This window comes from Silurus aristotelis, assembly GCF_946808225.1.
Source record: "Silurus aristotelis genome assembly, chromosome: 7".
Taxonomy (NCBI): domain Eukaryota; kingdom Metazoa; phylum Chordata; class Actinopteri; order Siluriformes; family Siluridae; genus Silurus; species Silurus aristotelis.
Window position 1 is genome coordinate 1,965,934 of NC_139580.1, and position 15,598 is coordinate 1,981,531.

At 39.0% G+C, this 15,598-nt stretch overlaps 2 protein-coding genes and 2 long non-coding RNA genes across 7 annotated transcripts in view; 3 read left to right on the plus strand and 1 right to left on the minus strand.

The window, feature by feature from the left end:
- Positions 1-8,500, plus strand: part of LOC310729446 (uncharacterized protein) — a 9,731-nt gene extending 1,231 nt beyond the window's left edge. Inside the window, exons 2-7 of one of the 2 annotated variants that reach the window (XM_083547616.1) lie at positions 858-895; positions 2,957-3,009; positions 5,337-5,687; positions 6,197-6,469; positions 6,830-6,880; positions 7,583-8,500. In XM_083547616.1, coding sequence (XP_083403742.1) covers positions 858-895; positions 2,957-3,009; positions 5,337-5,687; positions 6,197-6,469; positions 6,830-6,880; positions 7,583-7,656 — 840 coding nt within the window. In that variant the 3' untranslated portion in view covers positions 7,657-8,500. The remainder of the gene's footprint in view (positions 1-857; positions 896-2,956; positions 3,010-5,336; positions 5,688-6,196; positions 6,470-6,829; positions 6,881-7,582) is intronic. The other variant, XM_083547615.1, reaches the window with a different exon arrangement.
- Positions 1-15,598, minus strand: part of LOC310728923 (craniofacial development protein 2-like) — a 288,545-nt gene that overhangs the window by 96,613 nt on the left and 176,334 nt on the right. The gene's annotated exons all lie outside the window — the stretch shown is intronic.
- The window catches only part of LOC310728988, a 412,338-nt gene that overhangs the window by 60,025 nt on the left and 336,715 nt on the right, over positions 1-15,598 (plus strand). The window lies entirely within an intron of this gene.
- LOC310728991 lies at positions 9,234-15,494 on the plus strand. The gene is made up of 2 exons (XR_014534436.1): positions 9,234-9,338; positions 15,290-15,494. It is a non-coding gene; the product is annotated as an uncharacterized lncRNA (long non-coding RNA).

The window sequence follows — 15,598 nt, forward strand, 5'->3', positions numbered from 1 at the left end:
TATAATATAATATAATATAATATAATATAAATATAATATAATATAATATAATATAATATAATATAAATATAATATAATATAATATAATATAATATAATATAAATATAAATATAATATAATATAATATAATATAAATATAATATAATATAATATAATATAATATAATATAAATATAATATAATATAATATAATATAATATAATATAATATAATATAATATAATATAATATAATATAAATATAATATAATAAAATATAATATATATAATTTTATAAAAATATAATTTTATAAAATAAAATACAATGTAATGTAATATAATAAAATATAATAAAATATAATAAAGCCATCGAATATTGTTCTTGCTTTTCATATTAAGAAATGACACTATATGGCCATAAGTTTGTGGACACCTGAGATTGCTGTGTGCTTTTTGAACATCTCACTCCATATATTAGTTTTCATTTGCTCTCATTTTTAAGCTCCACTCTTCTGGGAAGATGTTCCACTAGATTTCTATGTGTGTTAGTAAAGTCAGGTAGTGATGTAGGTGAGAAGGTGAGGAGGTTCCTGGGGTGCAGTCAGCGTTTACATTCATCCCACAGGTGTTCAGTTGGGTTTAGAGCTCTATAGCAGGAGATCTTCCACTCCAACCCGAGGATCTTACAAATAACAGTTTGGGGAAGAAGCACATGGTATGTGGTGACGTCCATAAACGTTAGCTAGACACATTTCTCCTAACAGAAAACTTCACCACAGTAATAATGATTAAAATTGTTTGCGGTTACTGTGGAAAAAGTACTGTGGGCTGTTTTATATCCGTCATGACTCATTTTTAAACACAAGTCTTTCTTTCCTCAGGATGTTTGTGTTTGGCTTCGTGGAGATCCTGTGTGTCGGTGAGTTTATGAATTATTAATGTTCCACATTTGAGCTGCAGCTGCTCGCACAGGGCAGTGTTTTAATTGGTTATGCAGCAGTGTTTAGTCTTTAGTTTTATCACACAATCTGTTTGTTTGCTCATCGATATTTGGTTACAGTAAAATCAGGTGCATTTGTATTGTATAAACCATGAGCTAATTCTGATGGATTTCAGTCACCTGGTGTTTGGTGTATTGTAAAGCCGTGTGTTCAGTAATAAATGGCCGTCTGTGTGTCCTCTTTATTGTGGTTATGATTATTATTGTATCTGTTGTTAAAGATTTCTACACTGTGACCTAAGTTTGTAACCATTTACAGAAAAACAACCACTAAATAAAACACTGTAACATCTATTCATTGACTGATTGATTGAACGGTAAAAATCCCCAACAAACCTTATGCGTTATCTTGCCAAAAGTTTGTGGACACCTGACAGTTTGCTTGATATGTGCTTCTTTTGGAGCAACCCATTCCATATATAGTGCCCATTTACTGTGATGATAAGCTTTACTGTTCTGTTTAGATGTTCCACTAGATTTCAAGGAGATTTGTGGAGATTTATTCATCTACAAGGGTGTTAGAAAAGTCAGGTACTGATGTAGGTGAGGTGAGGAGGCCTGGGGTGCAGTCAGAGTTCACATCCATCACAGATATTTTGGAGCTCTATAGATAAAGATATAGAGATCTTCCATGCCAACGCAGATGTTCATGGAGCTGGTTTTGTACACTGGTTTTGTCGTCATGCTGGAACAGGTTTGAGTCCCCTAGTTCAAGCGAAGGAAAATAGTTTCATCCAAAGACGTCCTCAACAACCGTGTCTACAACTTTGTGTAACAGTTTGGTTAAGAAGCACATATGGCTGGAAAGGTTGGGTCCCAATACTTTTGGAACATGCTGTTTTTTTTTTTTGCTGTTGTCCTCCACCAGGTGGCGCTGGTAGGCTACAGAACGGGGAATTAGTGTCCCGCTCATTAATTCTCTAGCCTGTTGATTACTCTACACCTGGGTTTAGGATTTGCTCAGTTTGGAATCTTCTAGTCGATTGCGCATTTTATTCTCATCTAGAAAAAAAGCCTTTATACTCCTAATTTCTGCTCCTGCACTCCTCTGTTCAAACACACTTACAGCAAAACCATGAATAGAAATCTGCAACAACCAAGACACCACCCTGACTTTACAGCAGCACCAAGTGCAACAGATGTAGTTGGAAATGTTCATGAAATAAGAACAAACTTCCATTTAAATGTTCCTGAGGTCAAGCCACACTAGAGCAGAAACATCACACTATACCACACAGTTCATCATGAGAAGTTCTGGAGAATGTTGCAAACCCCAGATGTACCAGGTGAAGATGCTTGAACATAATCAGTGCAGAATTCTGGTTCTGTAAAAAGACTATAGTATGTCCACTGCATGTCCAGTGACACGTCCGTCTTCACAACGTCATCCACTCGTGTTCTTGTGGGAGCTCAGCGGTTAAGGTGCTGATTTACCGATCGGAAGGTCGGGGGTTCAAGGCCTAGTATCGCCACACTGCCATTCTTGGGCCCCTGAGCATGGCCCTTAGTCCTCGGTGCTCAAGGGTCACAGTACCATGGCTGACCCTGCGCTCTGACCACAGATTTCATGCAAGCTGGGATACGTGAAGATTGAATTCCATTGTGCAGTAGAGTATATGTGATAAATACAGTCTACTCCATTCTATTCAATGTAAGGAAGGAGAAAAATATCACAAAGAGAAGAAGGTTCCTCTAAGAACCCTTATAGTTTCTAATGATCCCTGCATAATTATACCTAGTCATGTGACAGTCTATTAAAATGCTATTAAAAGTGATGGCAGAGGCTTCAAAAGATCTGCACAAGCCATACATGTTCATTCTTTCCGCTTCTGTATACCACCAACATGTCCAGACGCGGTACAGCCGCAGAGTTCTGAAAAAGGGGCCCAAAGATCCATGACCGAATTATCAAACGTTCTACTGTGCTCTGTGAAGCCGAGTCGTCTCACTGTATAACTAGATAAGTCTTAATCCCAACAGGCAACGCCAGACTCAGACGAGGTCAAGGCCATCATCCTGTGATGCTCATACAGGTAGACCGATTTCTTTGCTATTAACATAAAAGCACAGACATTTGGCCGTAAGGCAAAAGACTGAATTTACAGCAGATTGATTAAAAGGCAAGCCATTTTTGAAGTCTCAGTATGTTCCTGAAATAAAATGTCAAGGTTCAGTAGACTCCACCATGGGCAAAGGGAGACATGTAAAACGTTGCCTACATAACGATACAGTCTAATGAGAAGAGTCTTGTTCAGCAAGGGATTTAAAAAACCAAGTGGCCATTTTTTGAGAAGTTTAGATATGATCTGCAGAGATGAGAAACCATCTAAAAAGTGTACTTTATCAATTACGGATGTACGATGCAGATCAGGACTTGACAGTTCACCAAAATGCATTAGAAGATTTTTGGACTGATGAGAGAAAAACAGAACTTATGTGACTAAACTTAAAGCACTATGTCATGTGTACAGTGAAATGCGGTAACTTCAGCATCTGCCTCACAATATGAAGATGGAGAAGAAGCCCATCTTGTTTCATATGCAAGAATTATAGCAGGTGTGGCTCATCAGAACGAAGAGAAAGATCCAGATTGACAGATGGCATGCCATTGGACTTAGGTTTCCTTTTTAGAGTGGTTTTAAGAGAAATCTCTGAATTTCTGAGACTGACCCAGTGGTAGTCAGGACATGGTGGACCTTCCAGGATGACTCAGGTGCATGAAACTTATGGAAATGTGCTGAAGAAGATTAAATGAGTGTGGACTAAATGGTATGAAGAGTCTGGATACAGTTAAGGTAACAAAGGTGAACGAAAGACTTTGGACAATACTATGGACACTATGGGCACTACTACTCCTCCACACTTTTATGGGAATCTAAACATCACTTCATTACTTTTATACAGTGCTAAAACAAAATCCTATTCGACTCTGCCCATGAGCTCATCCTGAGTCCATCCTGAGGTTGATCCAATGGATGGTTGTTGTATAATTTCATTGGACGCTTACCAGTTTTCCAAAACCTGCTCAAAGCTTTAACAAAGCTAATAGCAGTTATGAAGGTGGGACCATTGTAACATGAAGCCAAAACCCCACACGTTTTCCATCCAGGCTAAGTTGTCTGACCATCATCTAGGAATATTTCAGGGTGATCCGAGCATGAAATGCAGGATCCGTCAAAAACAAAACAATGTGCTGGAAACACACTTACTGCTTTTGCGCTGGAAGAAAGAGAGACAGGCAATAGTTCAGGAAGCAAATCTTTTTATTTTCTTCCATTTTCACCCCGGCGCATTCCATTCCAATACTCACGCTGGGGTTTACCCACACACTCGCGGTTCGGGACGCCTTTCCATCTTGACATCCACGGTATTACTCGTGTATCGGCCCGCCTTCCTCTGCGTCCACCTGTCTCACTCGCGTATTGTCCCGCCTTCCTTGGCGACCGTCCGAGTGCACTTGCCGGCCGGCACTTCTTTATCCAGTGACTGGCTGCGCTCAGTCACCCTTCCACTCTGCTCTGCTGGGTGTCTCTCGCCTCTTTATTGGCGAAGCCAGACTGAAACAGAGCGCACTGATTAGTCTCATCAGCTGCAGGTGTTTCTTACCGCTCGGTCCATCCGGCTCCGCCCTCCACTCTCTCAACATGGGCACAAAGCTGGATTAACCAGCAGTCTTCCAGCTGATTTGCCTTTTCTTATGGATAAGTCCTCCTTTCCATGTTTCCTGTAAGTAAACAATTTTACACCTCCAGCTGTTCTCTTTTCTCATTTCCATGTCAGTGTAGGTCACTACATGACTCCTGACAAGATGGCAGATGGTTTAAATATCAGATGGACACACGTGTGCTGTCCCATCACCACGTGGATCCAGAACCGGCTGGGCCTGAGGTTTACCTGACGTGTGGAGAATAAACTGATGCTAGACGTTCCCAAGAGACGATCCTGGAAGCCATGCCTGTCCCTGGCACCAGCATTTTTTTAAATGGAGTTAAAATTCCCAACCCATTTTCTTCAGCTATCATTGCATGTTTAAAAAAAAACATTTCTTCAGCTTCTACGCATGGTTGTTCATCCCTGAATTTGTATCTGTGACTGTTTGTATATCTTTTGTTATGCTGTTTTGTTTGCATTTAATATTTTTTACCTGGTAAAAATGTAGCATTTCATTTAATTCCCAGTCCTGCTTGTTTACTGTATCCACACTGTCAATAGCATTTGTATTTGAGATGGTCTCGGGTAACTGGTTTATATGAAAGGAACACATCTTAAAGTAAAAAAAGCTTTCTTGAATGTCTCCTCTTAACGTTTTTCCCTGAAAGCTAACTTTTGTGCTTTATTGCCATGTTTCCTAAAATTGAAGACTCGAGTCTGCTTTCGTCACTCGTGTCCACCCAGTCTGAAGTGGGCCTGGAAGCAGTGCTGCCGTGTAAATGGGACTCCCACAAGGATGCGTCCTCTACAACACCGTATGTCCAGTGGCAGACCTTAAATGGCATAGTGTTTGAGCGAAAGGGTTCCGCACGGTTTCAAGCTGAAGTTGTCCAGAACCGTGCTGACGTTCCCGAGGCCGTGCTGGCGAGGGGGAACTGCTCCCTGCATTTGACCGACATCCACTTTAGGGATGCAGGGATCTATGAGTGTTATCTGGTGGTTGGAAAGAATGGCAACAAAAGGAGGATCTTCATCCAGAGTGTGCAGCTTTCTGTTCATGGTGAGTGGAATGATTTGCTTACAAGGGTTTTGACTGGTCAGTTCTAGAGATTGACGCAGATCGGAACGTCCACACAAGTTGAGAAACTGCCATGGCAATATCCTTAGAAATGGATGGAAATTTATGTGCATAAATTGTATTTAGCATAAATTAACAAATACGTTTCTTTTAGATTTACATATATATAAATAGAAACAGAATGAAATGTGTGAATCTCATAAACCCAAATTTTATTCACAATAGAACATAGAAAATATATGAAATGTTGAAACTCTGGAAATGTTAAATTTTAAGGTAAAAATAAGGGAATTTTGGGTTTGATGGCTACGACACATCTCAAAAAAGTTGGGACAGGACAACAAAAGTCAGGAAAAAGTAAACGTTATTCAAATTAGACAATTTTTGACAGCAGGTCTGTAAGATGATTGGGTGTAAATAGTGTATCTTAAAGAGGCAGAGTCTCTCAAAAGTAAATGGACAATGAACCCATTTTCCATACCACTGTACAGATCACAAGAGCACCCAGGCAGTGGAACTGGGGGAAGACCTGATCCTTCACCTCTATAGGCACCAGGCTGAGACAGTGGTGTTCCAGAAATCAGATGTCGGCGAGTGGACAGAGGTGTGGCAGCGACAGGGGAACAGTGGACATCTTAGCACTCGGGTGAAGGAGAGCAATGGGAAACTTGTTATCAGGAACATGAGACCCAGCGATGAGGGACTGTACAAAGTGATGGACCGTGAAGGTCTCGCCCTGAGCACCGTGAAGGTCACTGTTAAAGGTACAGTCCTGAATCTACATGTACTACAAATAAAACTTTTATTATTTTAGTTTATTGCTCAATATTTTTCAATCACTATCAGAGCACCACACTGAATTCTGGCTTGAGATTCCTCAGAAGGTGTTGATGAATTCTTTATAACAGCAGCTCGTCTTTAATGGGTTTAATGGTAACAGCTCAATTATAGCGACTCAGACGCTTCACATAATCATAGATGGTAAAAAGACTGAAGGAGAAGTTTAAAAGAGATTTATGTTTTTTATTTACAGATATTTGCATATTTGCAATATAGTACTTTTTTATCTCAAATTTTTGAATCACATTTTCATCACATGTTCCTCTGTGCTGTTGATGTTTCAGAAGCACCTTCACCCACAGTGATGACCATGATGGATAAACGGATTGCTTTAGGTATGTAAAGGATCAAAACTCCATCACAGAGACTATGGAAAAGTGTATTTATCATCACTGTAGTGAATCTACATCTTTAGGGAAATTTCTTTTTTTTTAGCCGTTTCCCAGCTCTGCCGATGGGGTCGAATTCTTCTTTATTTAAAAAATACATTTTCCATAATGTTTCAGATGAAATCCTTTTTTATTAAAGTAACAGAAATATTGTGAATGTTATAGAACCGAATAAAATCAAGCAAATGCCAGAATTTAATCAAAAAGGTGACGTGTAAAGACCATGTGCTCCCAACACGCCACATTCCAGTCAGTCCAGACGGGACTTTTAATGCCTTCGTTTGTCCTGCAGAGGGCGCACCATAAATTACAATTACATGCGTATAAAGGTCAAAAAGCCTATAAATGAGTGTGTACATTGTGATTTTTAAATTTTTATAAATAATTAAAGTTTTTATGTTTGAAGATAACGTTTTTATTTTTGCTTGAAATGTAAAATCATTTATAATAACCTCATTTATCATTGACTTTTAACTATTTGTTTTTGTGGTGTTCTTGATTTGGGATTCGAATTTGTGTTGATTTACGAACACTAACGTTTTTCACCTTTGTTTATTAATTAATAAATTTATTAATAATCTATTAATTAGATTTCACCATCTCTCTCTCTCTCTCTCTCTCTCTCTCTCTCTCTCTCTCTCTCTCTAGAAAACAGTGTCGGAGCGATCGCTTTCTCTCCCCCTTTCAGCTTTCTCCTCATCATATTCATGTATCTCCTCTGACACTGATGCTCCTGATGATGATGATGATGATGATGATGATGATGATGATGATGATGGGGTCGAGTGAGGATTCTCAGGTCGTCCCTCAGGCTGAGTCCTGCAGTGCTCAGTAACCATCACAGGGGTTAACACTACTCACTCTGGGCATCCTGGAGCACATGCGCTAGAGTAAAGTGTCCTAACTCCTCCTTTGCTCCGGAGGCGCTGTGGAATGAAACGTACAGACTTAGAAGACTTAATGTTGTTTGTAGAAAGTATTTTATTAATCTGTTTATTATTATTATTACTATTATTATTATTATTATTATTATTATTATTATTATTATTATTATTATTATATTACTGTCTCATTTATGGAATTGATATGAACCAAAATATAACTGAATATGTTATTTAGAAGGTTCTCCACAGCATCTGGTTGAGACTCGAGGTTTGATTCAGGACTTTGATTCTTTAAAAGTGAACAGAAAAAAATTGCTCGATTGGAGGTTTTTACTTTCATGAAACCCCTTTATTTTTCTTGCACATACACTGGATTTAAACGCTATCTGTGTACATTGATGTCATTTGGTAGACATCAGGAAATCTGCATAATATATATAATTAATTCTGTTTAATAATTATTATTATACAGAATTCTAATAATTATATATGTGCTACAGCAGTACTTTATTTTACAGTTTAAATTGTACAGAACATTTTCATAACTGTGTTGTTAGAAAATGAATTCATATTTAAAAATGTGTTTATAATAAAAAACTCTATCCTCTTCTGCTTTCCTGCATGTCTGGTGTAAAATTCACTGTGCACTTTATTTCCTTATTCAAATAAGTGATTTCCTTCACAATGTGTTAATAAGTGAATTTATTTATGTGACTAAACACAGATGATGTTAATGTTTGATTTTTAAACCTAAAAACACAATTATAAACATTATTTAAAAAACCTATCTAGAAAAAAAAAAAATCTAATTTTATATATATATATTTTTTTTATTATTTTTTTTCCCCATAACATTTTAACCATTATAAAATGTTATTAAATTATTATATATACAGTATGTTATTAAATAATTGTTTTTCTTTCCTTTTAGCATTGATTTTTTTTTCTTTTTATTTCATTACTTTGACTAGTTTTGCATGGATATTATTATTGTTTCTCTACAGGCTATAGGAGAATGCTAAAATATGCGCATAAATAATAAACCAATAATATAACAATATTATTATATAATAATTATAGTATTATAATAATTAATATTAACAACAACTGTTTCTACAATAACACAAAAACATTTGAAAGCCAGAAAACTATGGCGAATAATAATAATGACCAATTTTTTAAAAACAAAAATTAATTTGTTTATAATTTTGATTTACAGCTCAGTGTGAGTTGCGTCTGTATTGTCTGAGGAATAAAAAAAAAATCTCAGGCATATTCATTTATTTGAGAGGATAAAAAACAAACGTCTGCTTGGTTTATGGGTGAAGTGAGATTTTCAGCATTGTGAAATCTGAAGTGATCATTTCCAGAATGACACCCCCCCCCCCCTCTTTAGAGAAAGAGAAAGTAAATATTACAGTACTTCACTTCAGGAAGGACACAGACGTGGCACCTCCTTAGCATGTAAACGTTTCTTTAAAATTATACTCAATCGCAGAAAATATTTGCCGGTCCCGAAGGTAAGACTCAGTTTTCAATGAATATTTATGGTTATTTGAGGAAATGTAAATCTGTGGAATGTGCTTTAATCATTTAATGTTCAACTACACACCAATGGAGAATCAATGCTTCTTCTCTTTCTGAAATCGAAACATTCTGTGCGCAGTAGATTCATTTCAGACACTTGGTTACTTTCTCCAGACTGAGGAATTTGCGATAAAGATTATAAACATCCAACTAATGAATAAATATCACTGATTTTATTCAATGATCAGGTCCTCCTTGTTCCTACAGGACACATCCTCGTAGGACATATCCTCAAGGTTGTAAACTAAAAGATTCTGTACTGCAAAATAAAATTAGCAGTAATAGTGTAATATGGTGTAATAGGTGTAATGTGGTGTAATGTGGTGTAATATGGTGTAATAGGTGTAATAGGTTTAATAGGTGTAGTGTGGTGTAATATGGTGTAATGTGGTGTAGTGTGGTGTAATGTGGTGTAGTGTGGTGTAATGTGGTGTAGTGTGGTGTAATGTGGTGTAGTGTGGTGTAGTGTGGTGTAGTGTGGTGTAATGTGGTGTAGTGTGGTGTAATGTGGTGTAGTGTGGTGTAGTGTGGTGTAGTGTGGTGTAATGTGGTGTAATGTGGTGTAGTGTGGTGTAATGTGGTGTAGTGTGGTGTAATGTGGTGTAGTGTGGTGTAATGTGGTGTAATGTGGTGTAATGTGGTGTAATGTGGTGTAGTGTGGTGTAATGTGGTGTAGTGTGGTGGAATGTGGTGTAATATGGTGTAATGTGGTGTATTGTGGTGTAATGTGGTGTAATGTGGTGTAGTGTGGTGTAGTGTGGTGTAATGTGGTGAGGTGTGGTGTAGTGTGGTGTAGTGTGGTGTAATGTGGTGTAGTGTGGTGTAGTGTGGTGTAATGTGGTGTAGTGTGGTGTAATGTGTTGTAGTGTAGTGTGATGTGGTGTAGTGTAGTGTAGTGTGGTGTAATGTGTTGTAGTGTAGTGTGATGTGGTGTAGTGTAGTGTGGTGTAGTGTGGTGTAGTGTAGTGTGGTGTAATGTGGTGTAATGTGGTGTAGTGTGGTGTAATGTGGTGTAGTGTGGTGTAATGTGGTGTAGTGTAGTGTGGTGTAATGTGGTGTAATGTGGTGTAGTGTGGTGTAATGTGGTGTAGTGTAGTGTGGTGTAATGTGGTGTAGTGTGGTGTGGTGTAATGTGGTGTAATGTGGTGTAGTGTGGTGTAGTGTGGTGTAATGTGGTGTAGTGTGGTGTAGTGTGGTGTAGTGTGGTGTAGTGTGGTGTAATGTGATGTAATGTGGTGTAGTGTGGTGTAATGTGGTGTAGTGTAGTGTGGTGTAATGTGGTGTAATGTGGTGTAGTGTGGTGTAGTGTGGTGTAATGTGGTGTAGTGTGGTGTAATGTGGTGTAGTGTGGTGTAATGTGGTGTAGTGTGGTGTGGTGTAATGTGGTGTAATGTGGTGTAGTGTGGTGTAGTGTGGTGTAATGTGGTGTAGTGTGGTGTAGTGTGGTGTAATGTGATGTAATGTGGTGTAGTGTGGTGTAATGTGGTGTAGTGTAGTGTGGTGTAATGTGGTGTAATGTGGTGTAGTGTGGTGTAGTGTGGTGTAATGTGGTGTAATGTGGTGTAATGTGGTGTAGTGTGGTGTAATGTGGTGTAGTGTGGTGTAATGTGGTGTAGTGTGGTGTGGTGTAATGTGGTGTAATGTGGTGTAGTGTGGTGTAGTGTGGTGTAATGTGGTGTAGTGTGGTGTAGTGTGGTGTAATGTGGTGTAGTGTGGTGTAGTGTGGTGTAATGTGATGTAATGTGGTGTAGTGTGGTGTAATGTGGTGTAGTGTAGTGTGGTGTAATGTGGTGTAATGTGGTGTAATATGCAGTGTAATGGCAGCCTGGTATGACTGGGACTGAACCCACAACCCCCTGGATCCAATGCTTTAACCACCAGGCTACCACCTCCCTAATATTTGACTATAGGCTTATTATGCCATTCTAATTTATTTATTTACATTATTAATTATAATTGTATTTATTATCCTTAAATCATGGCATTTTTGAATCATTATTTCCTCATCCTCATATTTCTAAAACCTACAACAGAAGGCCTAAAAACTAAAAGCTAAAAAGCTGTGTGCCCTGCGTACATTAATAATAAATGTGAAACTTGTTTGTGAGCGAGTGGAATGTAGATAAGACAGGGGTCATGTGGTCAGATCTTCTGGATCTACTAGATCAGGGGTCACCAACGTAGTGCCCGCGGTCACCAGGTCGCCCGCAAGGACCACATGAGTCGCCCGTGAGCCTTTTATAAATTTATAAAGATTTATAAAGATCTTTATTTATAAAGATTTATAAAGATCTATTACTATTGTTATTAATGTCACGGCGATATAAAGCGCTGATAACACAAACTACAGATCCCATAATGCAGCGCTTCAGCTGCCTTACCGAACACTAGACAACCTGGGAACATTCCAGCGTCAATCAAGTCGAGCTTCTGTTGATGTATTTAACTCTATTTTACAGTTATTGTGAAACAAAAGAGAAAAGTTGACTCTGAGTAGATGTTTACTGACACTGGCGGTAAACACGTGTGTGTTATTAGTGGAGTGAATGTCAAGTCAAGTCAAGTCAAGTTTATTTGTATAGCGCTTTTCACAACAGACATTGTCTCAAAGCAGCTTTACACAAATCAACAGTTAAGGTGAATGGTGTGAATTTGTCCCTGATGAGCAGCCGTGGCGACTGTGGCAAGGAAAAACTCCCTTAGATGTAATGAGGAAGAAACCTTGAGAGGAACCAGACTCAAAAGGGGAACCCATCCTCATTTGGGTGACATCAAGAGTTTGATCATAAATCTTTCAACAATACAGAACACTGGAGAGTGAGAACTAACATGATTACTGGAGTATAAGATTATAAGTGATGTTCTTTCTGCAGTCTTATTCAGTCTATATGGTTAGTAGCTCCTAGTTTTATAAGCTCAGCATTTGTGATCTTCACAGATCCAGATCCAGCATCAGCATCTTCATGCCAGAGCCTTTAAACACTCCAGGAGGTCCAATGTCAAACTCCACACATGTAGCGGGATCCAAATGGCACTGGTACATCTCTAGATGGTTCGGGATGTTTGTGAGTTCGGCATCTACTTCTTCAAAGTCCGTAATCATCACGAGGTGGGACGTGACTGGAGCTGGCCAAACCTCAGGGTTTCTCGGGATGGGGAGAGAAAGAGAAGCAGTGGAGAGGAATTAGCGTAGCTGCTGTTCATGATATTAACAGCACAAGTTGATAATGTGCATGTGATCAGATGTTCTGGAGCACAAGGTTGTGATGTGATGTGTGTGATGTGTGTTATGTGTAGGCTTTGCTAAAAAGATATGTTTTTAATCTACACTTAAACTGGGAGAGTGTATCTGAACCCCGAACACTGTCAGGAAGACTATTCCAGAGTTTAGGAGCTAAATGTAAAAATGCTCTACCGCCTTTAGTGGACTTTGCTATTCTAGGAACTACTAAAAGTCCAGAGTTTTAAAATGTCAGGGAGCGTGGCGGATTGTAGCGTGTTAAAAGACTGGTGAGATACATAGGAGCCAAACCATTTAGTGCTTTATAAGTGAGAAGTAATAGTTTGTAGTCGATTCAAAACTTAACAGGAAGCCAGTGTACGGACGATAAGATTGGGGTTATGTGATCATATTTTCTTGACCTTGTGAAAACTCTTGCTGCTGCATTCTGGACTAACTGAAGCTTGTTTATTAATGATGCAGGACATCCACCTAGTAACGCATTACAGTAGTCTATTCTGGAGGTCATAAACGCATGGACGAGCTTCTCTGCATGGGATATCGACAACATGTTTCTTAACTTCGAAATATTTCTAAGGTGAAAGAAGGCTGTTTTTGTAACTTGGTTGATATGATATTTGAAAGACAAGTTGCTGTCTAAAATAACTCCCAGGTCTTTTACTGTTGAACTAGTGGTTACAGAACATCCGTCTAAATTCAAGTTGAGATGCTGGAGCTTCTGTATACTAGTTTTTGGGCCGATGAGCAAAATCTCCGTCTTATCAGAATTTAAAAGTAGAAAGTTATGGGTCATCCAGTCTCTTATTTCCTTAACACACTCAGTTATCCGAGTTAATTGAGCTGTATCGCCTGGTTTAGATGAGCTATATAGCTAAATATACAATGTGACTGTAATTAAGGAATTGAATCTGAGACGGAACTACGAGACAAAACATCAGGAGAAGCTGAAGATCCTAATTCAAATAAGTATTTGAACACCTGAGAAAGTCAATGTTAATATTTGGTACAGGAGCCTTTGTTTGCAATTACAGAGGTCAAACATTTCCTGTAGTTTTTCACCAGGTTTGCACACACTGCAGAAGGGGTTTTGGGCCACTCCTCCACACAGATCTTCTCTAGATCAGTCAGGTTTCTGGCCTGTCGCTGAGAAACACGGAGTTTGAGCTCCCTCCAAAGATCCTCTATTGGGTTTAGGTCTGGAGACTGGCTAGGCCACGCCAGAACCTTGATATGCTTCTTACAGAGCCACTCCTTGGTTATCCTGGCTGTGTGCTTCGGGTCATTGTCATGTTGGAAGACCCAGCCTCGACCCATCTTCAATGCTCTAACTGAGGGAAGGAGGTTGTTCTCCAAAATCTCGCAATACATGGCCCCGGTCATCCTCTCCTTAATACAGTGCAGTCGCCCTGTCCCATGTGCAGAAAAACACCCCCAAAGCATGATGCTACCACCCCCATGCTTCACAGTAGGGATGGTGTTCTTGGGATGGTACTAATCATTCTTCTTCCTCCAAACACGTTTAGTGGAATTATGACCCAAAAGTTCTATTTTGGTCTCATCTGACCACATGACTTTCTCCCATGACTCCTCTGGATCATCCAAATGGTTATTGGCAAACTTAAGACGTGCCTGGACATGTGCTGGTTTAAGCAGGGGAACCTTCCGTGCCATGCATGATTTCAAACCATGACGTCTTAGTGTATTACCAACAGTAACCTTGGAAACGGTGGTCCCAGCTCTTTTCAGGTCATTGACCAGCTACTCCCGTGTAGTTCTGGGCTGATTTCTCACCTTCCTTAGGGTCATTGAGACCCCACGAGGTGAGATCTTGCATGGAGCCCCAGTCCGAGGGAGATTGACAGTCATGTTTAGCTTCTTCCATTTTCTAATGATTGCTCCAACAGTGGACCTTTTTTCACCAAGCTGCTTGGCAATTTCCCCGTAGCCCTTTCCAGCCTTGTGGAGGTGTACAATTTTGTCTCTTGTGTCTTTGGACAGCTCTTTGGTTTTGGCCATGTTAGTAGTTGGATTCTTACTGATTGTATGAGGTGGACAGGTGTCTTTATGCAGATAACGACCTCAAACAGGTGCATCTAATTTAGGATAATAAATGTAGTGGAGGTGGACATTTTAAAGGCAGACTAACAGGTCTTTGTGGGTTAGAATTCTAGCTGATAGACAGGTGTTCAAATACTTATTTGCAGCTGTATCATACAAATAAATAGTTTAAAAATCATATATTGTGATTTCTGGATTTTTTTTTTTTAGATTATGTCTCTCACAGTGGACATGCACCTACGATGACAATTTCAGACCCCTCCATGATTTCTAAGTGGGAGAACTTGCAAAATAGCAGCGTGTTAAAATACTTATTTTCCTTACTGTATAATTAAAGGTAAATTGAGAAAATTTGTTATTTCAGAAGTGTGTATCAAACTGGTAGCCCTTCACATTAGTCGGTACCCAAGAAGTAGCTCTCGGTGTCAAAAAGGTTAGTGACCCCTGTACTAAAGATTGCAGTGACATTTTGACTTGTGGGAACTCACGAGTATCACAGCATAAGTATAAAATCACTGCTGTTTGTGTAAAATTAGTCAGATTTAGTTACATTTTTTAAAACCTGCTTTTCTTTGTTTATTTTAGAAAAACTCCACAGGAATCTTGAAGAACTCATGACTCTCTTTTCTATTTGCATCGTATGTCTCGCTGCCTGTGTGGGTAAGTGACCTGGTTTTAGCCACCGGTTTTCCGACGCCCCGTGGGGTGACTATGGGTGGAACTTCCGGTGCGCCGTAAAAAATTCATCCTCTGCAGTGCGCTACTCATTGTTTCATTCATTCATTTATTCGTAGCAGGTTGTGAAATCAGATGCTGCCAGAAATGATAAAGCACAACATCAGCATACCCGTCCTTTTCTTTATAGAGGAATGGGAGGACGTTTAAAAAAAAAAA